Genomic DNA, 11,404 nt, shown 5'->3' on the forward strand with positions numbered 1-11,404 from the left:
GCCACTTTTGTAGGAATTTAAACTGATTTTTTCATTATTTTAATGCCAAATAATTCAAACCTAACCCTAGTGGAATGCTATAAATAGATAGTGAAGGCTTCAGGAAATTTACACAAAAATTTCTACACTGATTCAGAAAAAACTGAGCCTTCTCTCTCCCTATCTTTGGCTGACCCTTCTCTTTCTCCTTCCCTCTTCAATTTCGAAAATCTTAGTGTGAGAGTAGTGCCCACACACAGCAAGTGATACCTCAATCATAGTGAGGAAGATCGTGAAGAAAGACATTCAGCAGAAGAAGTTTCAGCATCAAAAATTCAGAGAAAGAGATCCAGGTTCAGATATTGATAATGCTCTGCTACAGAAAGGAATCAAGGGCTAGATATCTGAACGGAAGGAGTCATTTAATTCCGCTGCACCCAATGTAAGGTTTCTTAAACTTTATATGTGTTTAATTTATCGTTTTAGAAAGTTCTTATTTAGGATGTTAATAAACATACTTGTGAGTAGATCTAAGATCCTGGTAAAATAATTTCCAACAGGTAGTGCAATTGAGTGGGAGCGCTATCATAAACATGGAATCTATAGCTTCTATCTGGCGAATAGTAAGCAAAGGATGATCTCCTTCGAGCTTGACCAAACGAACATAAATGGTGGAGTACTCATTTCACATAAGCTAAAATATCATTTATACGGGGTCAAGTGTTTTAAGGAATAAATACATTGTAGGGTGTAACGGTAATTTAATCCCTTTATAGTGTAGATCATTCATATAGAGGATCAGTGATCACATTAGGATTATAACAATGGATAACTAATGATGTGTCTATATGGTGGAACATATAGAGCATTCTATATACTGAGAGTGCAATTCTAAGTTCTATGCGTGGATTCAACGAAGAATTAATAAGTTAGTGAATTTTAGTGCTAAATTCTTGATCTACTTATTAGAAGCTCGGTTATATAGACCCATGGTCCCCGCACTAGTTGAGATAATATTACTTGTAAGACTCATATAATTGGTTTTGATTAATCAATGATAATTCTCAAATTAGACTATGTCTATTTGTTAATTTTCACTAAGTAAGGGCGAAATTGTAAAGAAAGAGTTTATAGGGGCATATTTGTTAATTATGATACTTTGTATGGTTCAATTAATAAATATGATAAATGACAATATTATTTAATAATTATTTATAGTTATTAAATAGTTAGAATTGGCATTTAAATGGTTGAATTAGAAAATTGGCGTTTTTGAGAAAATCAGATGCAGAAAAGATAAAACTGCAAAATTGCAAAAAGTGAGACCCAAATCCACTTGTATAGGGCCAGCCACTTTTGTAGGAAATTTAAACTGATATTTTCATTATTTTAATGCCAAATAATTCAAACCTAACCCTAGTGGAATGCTATAAATAGATAGTGAAGGCTTCAGGAAAATTACACTTAAATTTCTACACTTCTGATTCAGAAAAAAATTGAGCCTCTCTCTCTCCCTATCTTTGGCCGAACCCACTTTCTCTTTCTGCTTCCTTCAATTTCGAAATTCTTAGTGTATGAGTAGTGCCCACACACATCAAGTGATACCTCAATCATAGTGAGGAAGATCGTGAAGAAAGACTTTCAGTAAGAAGGAGGTTTCAGCATCAAAGATTCAGAGAAAGAGATCCAGGTTCAGATATTGATAATGCTCTGCTACAGAAAGGAATCAAGGGCTAGATATCTGAACGGAAAGAGTCATTATGTTCCGCTGCACCCAATGTAAGGTTTCCTAAACTTTATATGTGTTTATTTCATCGTTTTAGAAAGTTCATATTTAGGGTGTTAATCAACATACTTGTGAGTAGATCTAAGATCCTGGTAAAATAATTTCCAACAACTGGCCTCAGAGCCATGGTAATTGATTTTCTTGCAAGAAATTTGCACATTAAAACGATTGTTTGTTTGTTTTTGGATGGTATCATGTTGTATTGAGTGTTATTTGATGATTGATTGGTGTTTGTGAATTTCGTTTAAAATAATTGAATATCTGTTTATTGAATTATTTTGATTGTATAGTATGGAAAAAATTAAGCAAGTTACTTTTTTACAGAACTCAATTTCGATTTAATTTGAATTAGTTATGATTTTTTGAAGATTCGAAAAAATCGTTGTGCTGAAATTTTCCTGCGATCGCGAAAACTGTCCGTACAACTCACAATTTTTTCGTTTTTCTTCGATTTTTCATGCGTTTTCATGGAATTAACTTTCGATTTTTTGTGTAGTTCTGTATTTATACTATTACTATTCCTAATTCAATTCTAATTATCATTATGAATTAATTTAATATTTTTTAAATTTAATTCATGATATTAGTGTAATTTGAATTTGAAAATAGTAAATATCTATCTTTTTTGCTTAATTATCTATCTTATTTTCAAATTTGATTATATCTTATCTTATTTTTAAATTTAAGGTCAAATTTTAAAATTTTAAATTAAATCTTTTTTTAAATAATTTGACCTTATTTAAATTTAAAATAAGATAACTATAATCATGTAATTTTAAATATATATAAGATATTTTGCTAACTTTTAAATTTTGTTATTTTATTTATTTAAATTACATTTAAAATCTGAAAAAGATATTCATTTATCTTTTTTAATTTTTTATTTAATTTTTATTTATAAAATAACATTTAAATTTTAAAAGTAGTTAGCAAATTTTGAAATGATATTTAGGTTGGTTGAAACCTAATTTTTCAAAATTGTAGGTTTAATTTTAAATTTTTTTTAAATTTTGAAAATTTTTTAAATTTTTTTTTACGAAAAATAAATTTTTATTTATTTAATTAATTATTTTTCGAAATTATTTATTTAAAATTAAATAAATCCTACATCCAACTATCCAGCTAACCGTGTTGCAGGAGTATGTGTTTTAGCTTGTTTGTAAGTTTTCAAAACCTATTATTACTTGATTGCAAATAGCCATGGTTACTTTTTGCCAGATCTAATGATCTGATGGCTCCCTTGGTCAAGATAATAATTTGTAACAGGTATATTTATAAACTTCTTTCATCTGTGTATGACCTAGCAACATGATAGGACCCATCCAAAGTGTGCCTGTGTGAGCCTATGTGTTTAATTTTATTATAGATGCATATAGGTTGTTGTTGCTAAAATAAATTATCATAGTTCTTGATAGAATTTATTTAGGCCCATTTAGTTTTTGGGCCTATTCAATTAATAACAGTTGTTCTTATTAAGGTTAAATTCCTCTCTTTTGGGCCTTGTGTGAGAGTTGGGAGCCATAGTAGTGGGTACGACATACTGAACCCAGCACCCCCTCACATGAACCACCCCAATTGTGAAGGCCCATTTGCCTGATTTGAATAACTGTACTAGGTTAATTAAACTAGTTTAACCTAATAAAATTGATTAGCAACATAATTAATTTCATTTATTTTGAAATTAATTTAAGAAAATTATAGTTTAAAGAATATTTTATTCTAAGCTAAACTATATGTATTTTCTTGTATTTAATTAAATATAGAACTATAACCATCTAGATTCTTTCTTAAGCTTAATTTAAATTTTTCATTAAATATTCCTATTTAAGTTGATATTTAGTTATCTACAACTAACCAACTTAAATCTGAATATCTTTTGGATTTAAAATTTCAAAATTAAGTTGAGGAATTTTAGGCATTGGTTATTAAGATTCTTTAGATATTTTTTAAGTTAATATCTTTTCGAATATTAACTTAAAATGGAATAATTAAGATATTTTTTAGGTTAATATCTTTTCGAATATTAACTTAAAATGGAATATTTTTGAATTAAGTGGTTACAACTTAATTTTTGATATTTAATTAAATTTAAATTTGAAAATATTTAAGTTCTATATTTTTTCTAATACTACTTAAATTAGATATTTTTTTAAAATTTTGTGGAAAAGATACTTAGTCAAATAAGATATTTTCTAGATAGTTATTTCTAGACTACTTATTATTTCTAATATTAAATAGGAAAATATTATACATTGTGAAATTAATTATTTAAATAATTAATTTTGGTACAATTTATTTTAAGTATATTTTTTCCCAGTATTAAACTAGAGATTAATAATTAAGCCTTCTCTACACTTAATTATTTATTTCTTGAATTTAGTACATTTAATTAATTTAAAAATTAAATATCTAAGTTGATTTTCATCATAATACTTAAATATTTTTTTTTCATGACACTTAATTAAATAGAAAATTATTTTTAGTTGAAATTTTTTTTTTTCAACTAAATTTAAATAATTTTCAAAATATATTTTTTCTTTATTTTATTAATCAAATTTCGAAAATGCATTTCTTAAATGCTGGAATTTCGAATTTTATTTGAAAAATAGATTAAAGTTGTAAATTATTTATTTTAATTTTGGACCAACTTAAATCAATAATTTTTTCATTTAATGATTAATTAAAAATAAATTGAATTAAAGTATATTATTAGAAATTGAATTAATTAGTCAAAGGAAAATCTAGAAAGATGATATTATTGCTTGAAGTATTTTTCTAGTGTATTTAATTAAATAGAAAATTAATATTTAAGTTTATTTTCATCATCATACTTAAATATTTGAAATTTTTCTTATATATTTAATTAAATAGGAAAATTATATTTTTTGTTGTAAATTAATTTTATTAATTAATTTTGGGCCAACATTAAATTAGAATAATTTTTCCAGGATTAATTTTTTATTTTAACATGCAATTTCGAAAATTGTATTCTTAAATACTTTAATTTTCGAAATGCAATATATATTTATAGAAAATTAAATTTGAGTTGTAAATTAATTTAAATTAATTTTGTAACAACTTAAATTGAATATTTTTCTAAATATTTATTGGAAATTATTACTAAGATGGAAATAATTCATGTTATTTTCATATCCATCTAAGTAAAATTTATAAATATTAAATGAAAATTTATATTTAGAATTTTTCATTCTAAGTTGGAAATTTTAATTAAATAAATATATATTTAAAATAAATAGAATAAATAAAGAGAATCAAAGAAAATACAACTTTTTTTTTTTTCAAATAATGAGCTTTTAATCAAAAGACATTCGATCTCCATTGTGAGTTTTACACCGCGTTTGTTTTAGTGAGTAATCCTCCCTAATGGAGGAACGTTCATTAGCAATTTCGCACCGTTTAACCTCGCATGATAAGTAGTTTGTAAGTGTTTTGTATGGTATAGATCACCCTAACGGTGGCGACCATACTTGACTTGCAAATTATGTAACAATGGTGGAAGCTCATAAGATAGAATTGCCTTGACTCTCGCCTAAACGGGACAACGCTGAATTCCAATCTTGATCGAATAAAAGGTTGTTAGAATGGTTATCATTTTAGATGAGCTGACAACTCTATTCAATGGATGATGCTTTGACTCTCGCCTAAACGGGACACTGTATCAGTTTGTTGAAAAAACCTTGGAAATTATTTAGGATTGTAAGTTTTAGTATTTTCACTTGTCCTTCCTACTTGCTATATGCTTATAATTTCTGAATTGTGTATGAATTTATATTGAACCATGTTATTTTCTGTTATTAAGTTGTAGTTTAATTTCGAATCTTCATTGTTGGTCTAACATGTTTGTTTTTCTAATGAGATAAATCCCTAATGGATTTTCACCATTAGACATACATAATAGTGTAAGATCTCGAAAGATAAATATTGTATATGCAACATCTAGCTGTTCATCAATTGATGACACCTTAGACTAGTATTTTTACAATATGAAACAAGAAGATTACATAAATAAGATTACTTTGTCTTTCGCTAATCGAAGCATCGTTGGATTCTTATTTATAAACGAAATTATCCTAATTCCTCTTAGCTTATTCATTTCGAATTAGCTCAATAATATATCATTGGATGAATGGTCTATAAATCATTTCATGTCATTATATTTTCTCTTAAGAAATTAAATGACGCATATGATTATAATCCCGAAATTCTATTCCCAATTGATATAAATCCTCAATCTTAAAAATCTCCTACTTGTATGGGCAAATCTGACTTAGAGTTTGTATTAGTAGTGCTGGTCCAAGATAGAATTACTCATTATATCTGGTATAAATTTAAGTCTTTGACTTTAATTTTAGATTCCAAATAGAAATTTTTTTATATTTCTAATTCCAGAATACAATACAGTTACACTTTCTCAAGTGTTTAATATCCATCTTATATTAATGGATTAAAACTGTATGGAATATGAGTTAGGTATTCTGTGACCAGGATCCACTTGCAGTATTCTAAAAACTCGTTGATGTAACTAAACCTATGTCATCAAAAGACACTACCATTCTTTTTAATCTATGGCATTTGTATCTTGTTCATAGTGGATTTGACAAGATCAATCTCTGCAAAGAGTTAATATGCCTATATCCACTGAAAGTAGTTCATCTCATTCGCAGATGGATGTACATTCAGGGGTGGATATGAGTTTTTCGTTGTATTCTTAAAACGATAACTCTAGATTATACCTTTCAGCAAGAAATTTGAAATGTTTGAAAATTTTCATTAATTTCTAGCAATGGTTAAAACCATTAAGGTAAGTGGTTAAAGATCTTGCGAACTGATAGGGGTGGAGAAATAGTTAGTAGATATGCAGTTCAAAGATCATTAAATTTGATTTTTGAATTATATCCAAACTTACCTCCCCAGAAATTTCGATTTGCATATTGATGATTAGTTACTAGTCGTTGCCTAAATCCTTCTATGGTAATACAATTTCAGAATGATGTAATGGTTGTATACTTAATGTAAATCATTACTAGATTCATGGATGACCTAATCAAAATCTTAAGAAAAGCTAGAACTGTTAACCATGGTTTGTTAGCTGTTCTAAGTGATTAGGGGTGGACCATCCCATTGTCAATAGATAAGAAAGTGTTTGTTCAAACAAATACTACTTTTCTAAGAAAGTGACTAAGTCTGAAAATCAAGTAGCAAATAAAGGAGATATTTTTCTTGATTCCAAAAGTGTTCTATCATCTTATATAACATATGATGATCCCACTGCCTCTGTTGTCTTGTCACAACCGAATAGATCAATACCATTTAGTTTTCTTAGACATAATTCACGGTACCTTGTCGTAGTGGGAGAGTTTCTAGGAACTCACCTTCTTATGACTTGGGAGACACTAGTGATTAAAATCCATTGTGAGTTTAAACAAGTAATGGATTGTCAAGATAAGAAACTAAGAAGAAAGCCAATAGAACTATGGTTTAATCCATTCACATGGAGTAACCTAAAGTTTTCTATTACAAGGACATAAAAGGAAATTTTCGTTTATAAGTCCATTCAATGGACTTAACAAAACTTCCTGTTCCTAGTATTATAGGTTTAAGTTTATCTAAACCTATGGCTTGTGGTATACCTGGTAATTACTTACTCTAATGCAAGCAACTTACTTTAGTAAGATGCTGAAGCATTTTCTTTCTAATGGCAATCTATAGAAGCTTCACAACTTCTTAGACATAGATTTTATTTATCTAAGGAAAAGTCTCAATTATTCCAGAAAAGATAAAGCCATGAAAGAATTTCTTATATCAACAGTGAGAGGTCTTAGATATGCTTTTGCATGCCCTAGACCAGAGACCTGCTGTTGAGTGGGAGTAATGAGTAGGTATCAGATTAATCCAGGAAAAGAACATTGGAAGACAATCAAGTATGTTAGTGTTATTATTTTGTGACAGTGTATGTTCTGTTCAATGTCTAGTCGTATCTGGATTTTTAGACTATTATATCTGCACTAACGTTTGTTTACGAGAGTCTCTTTTAAGTGTTAGTTAGTGCCAGCTGGACTTATCGTTGTGGTCATATATATAATCAGTTTCTGTTAGTAAAGTGGTTATCGATTATTCATTCAGACAGTTATTTCGGTTGTTTTTAGAGAGATAGTCGTATCTTGTTTCTTGTGATTGTGAATACAGGTTAGATCTTGAAGCTTGAGAGTGTTCGTCAATGGCGGAATGATCTGAACCTGGAATTGTTGAGTTCAAACTGAAGGGATTTCAGTGTCATCTTCATCATCAGATCTGAAGGGATTTCAGATTGAAGACATGTTGAAGAGGAGCTCAGTTGCCGCACAAGGGATTGTGCATTAACAATCAGTGTTCTTGATTGTCGTTGGTAATTCATTACTATTTGCTGGAAAGGTTGTAATTGATTCCTTTAGAGAGAATTGGAAATTGTAATATGAACCTTTGATTAATAGTGGATGAATTTACCCTGGTTCGGGGAACCCAAGCACTAGTCGACTGAGATGTGTTCTCAGTGCAGATGAAGCTTGTAAATTGATGTGTGATTTACCGCTTAAAGTTTAATTCTTGTTCATAACTCATATCTTGAAATCGATCAATCTAAAGATGTACAACTTGGTAACTTGAATCATTAAAATCTACTAGTTGCACTTTCAATTGGTATCAGAGCCAAATCTCAAAATTAGCCATGTAAATGTATCCCCGGATTGCCAAACAAAAAGAAGGTGAAGCTTGCTAGAGCCGTCGGAGGTTTAGATCTGGTTCGAAGGGATTTCGAATCTTGCTGGTGAAGGGATTCATCTAGCTTACTCAAGGGGATCTTGAGTGGTTGAATCGAGGGATTCTTGTATTCGAAGGGATTTCGAATCTTGCTGACGAAGGGATTCATCTAGCTTACTCAAGGGGATCTTGAGTGTTGGAATCGAGGGATTCAAGTTTAGATCTATAATCGTCTGAGGGGAGGCAAAGTGGTCCTTAGTTTGAGGGGAGGATTGTTGGGTGTACATCCAAAGTCCCACATTGGCTAGAAATGGGAAGGATCTTGGGTATATAAGGATGAACACTATCTCCATTGGAATGAGGCCTTTTGGGATGGTACCCAAACACAAATCCGTGAGGGCTTGGCCCAAAGCGGACAATATCATTCCAATGGAGAAATAGATGGTGTCCAACGGTCCTTACAAGTGGTATCAGAGCTTGAAATTTTATAAAAATTTGTGTTAGATCCTACTACTGTATGATTCTTGATCGTTGATTCTTGAATCAACCTTGACGATCGATTCTGTTGCAACTAACCTCCTCTGAGTTCTCTCTCAAAGAACTACAGAACATTTGTGTGTCTGTTTATCACTTCTGTGTGCAGGATGGAAATGTTCAGAGAAGGAGGCTCCACCTCGAGACCTCCTATGCTGGAAGGAGCCAATTATCCATACTGGAAAACCAAGATGCGTGCTTTCTTGAGAGCTGTTGATGAAAGAGTCTGGATGTCCATAGAAGAAGGGTGGTGGAAACCAACAATGATGGAGAATGAAATCGTCATACCCAAACCAATGAGTCAATGGACCACTGTTGAAATGGAAAGAGCGAATTTCAACTCAAAGGCTCTTCATGCCTTGTTCAACGCTGTCTCCACTAACCAGTTGAAGGTTATAGCCAATTGTGAAATTGCTAAGGAAGCTTGGGAGAAGCTAAAGATTAAGAACGAGGGAACTGATGTTGTCAAGAAATCAAGGCTGCGTGCCTTGGCAAAGGCTTTCGAAAATCTCACCATGGAGGAGGATGAGTCTGTGGCTGAATTCCATGCAAAAATTTGTGACATCTCTAATGAATCATATGCTCTGGGGAAAACTTACTCTAACTCGAAACTGGTTCGAAAGGTGCTTGGTGTCCTCCCCAGAAGATTCATGTCCAAAGTTACCTCTATCGAAGAAATGAGAAACATTGAGGAACTCGATCTTGACGAACTCATCGGGTCATTACAAAACTATGAGCTATCACTGTCTAGGTGGAAGAAAACCAAGAAACAAAAGGAGATGGTGAAAGAAAAATCAGAGGTTGGCGTTGCACTTACTCACCAAGAAAACAAAAAACCTGTTCTGGAGGACTTAATTGGCATTACAGATGAAACTGTTGCCATGTTAACAAGAAACTATGCAAAGTTCTTGAAAAAGAACTACAAGAAAAATTCACCAGCTGACAAAGAAAATCTGCTCAAGAGAAACAAAGGAGTAAATTTCAAACCAGGACAAGCCTCAACTGATCAAAAGGGGCGAGGGATTAAGTGCAGAGAATGTGATGGATATGGTCACATTCAGGCTGAGTGTGCCAACACACTAAAAAAGAAAAAGGCCCTTGCAGCAACTTGGAGTGATAGTGATGAGGAAAAAAACTCCACAGCCAGTGAAGGATCAGATGAGGAGAAGCAGGTACTTGCATTCATGGCCCAAAGCTGTAATCCAAATGAATGCGAAGATGATGCAGCTCTCCACCTCATCGAAGCGACAAGACAGTCGTCTGCTTATGAAGAAATGTTTGCACAATGGGAGTACATGACTAAACAGATTCGTGCCCTAAAGAACTCCCTTGAGCAAGTGGAGACTGAAAAAGGAAAGTTAGAAGACTCTGTCAAAAATCTCAACCGACTTCTTGATGAAAAGGAGAATGAGATCTACAAACTCACAGCTGATCTAATCCGAACCAAGCAAGCTTTACAGTTCATTCCCCCAGGCACTGCTGCCATCAATCGAACCCTACAGCTTCAGAAGCCCTATGGTGATCGAACTTCATTAGGATATAAGATGCTTTACAAGCAAGGGAATGAATTGTCTGTTGAGCATTCCTTACCCTCCAATGTCAATTCATCAAAGAAGGAAGATGGGTCTCCTGACACCTCAATCACCATTAATGAATCTGACTCATCTGAGAGGAGACAGGTTCCAACTGGACCAACCAAACTCAAATTTGAAGGAAGGAGGACTGATGCTGACAACTTTCCACAGAATGACAATTTCATTCCTACATGTCATTTCTGTAATAGGAGAGGTCACATTCGACCTAAGTGTTACAAATTGCAGAACTACTTGAAAGCCATGATCAATCGACCAAATAGTTTCCCTCCACCAAATAAGTCACATGGACGCAAACCTCGTCGAGAATGGAAAATAAAGTCCAAACCAAATTCTGATGTTGGTTTGGTTGCAAAGCTATCTCTGTCTGCCTTTGTTGAAGGTCAGTGGTACTTCGACAGTGGATGTTCGCGTCACATGACTGGAAATAAGAAATTGCTAGTTAACTTCAAAGATGAAAAAGGAGGATCTGTCACTTTTGGGGATGGCAACAAAGGACAGATTGCTGGGAGAGGTGATGTAAATGTGAATGGAGCGAATTAACTGACAAATGTCTTATATGTGAGAGGACTCAAAGCAAATCTCATCAGCATCGGTCAATTGTGTGACGACAATCTCTCTATAAGTTTCACTAAAACTCAATGTTTAGTTTCATCTGATGGATGTTTTGTCTTAACAGAAACGAACCGTAGACCAGTGCTATGTCAGTATGCAATACCATAGTGTGCAACAGGACCTTCTTGGACAAACCTGACTT

At 31.9% G+C, this 11,404-nt stretch overlaps 1 protein-coding gene across 1 annotated transcript; it reads left to right on the plus strand.

Annotated features, from left to right (window-relative positions):
- The first annotated feature begins 8,962 nt into the window (after positions 1 to 8,962).
- LOC133038170 (uncharacterized) lies at positions 8,963 to 11,190 on the plus strand. Its single transcript, XM_061116232.1, has 2 exons — positions 8,963 to 8,988; positions 9,165 to 11,190. The coding sequence occupies exons 1-2, from the start codon at positions 8,963 to 8,965 to the stop codon at positions 11,188 to 11,190; spliced, it is 2,052 nt and encodes a 683-aa protein (XP_060972215.1).
- Positions 11,191 to 11,404: the final 214 nt, after the last annotated feature.

This window comes from Cannabis sativa, chromosome 5 (genome assembly GCF_029168945.1).
Source record: "Cannabis sativa cultivar Pink pepper isolate KNU-18-1 chromosome 5, ASM2916894v1, whole genome shotgun sequence".
Taxonomy (NCBI): domain Eukaryota; kingdom Viridiplantae; phylum Streptophyta; class Magnoliopsida; order Rosales; family Cannabaceae; genus Cannabis; species Cannabis sativa.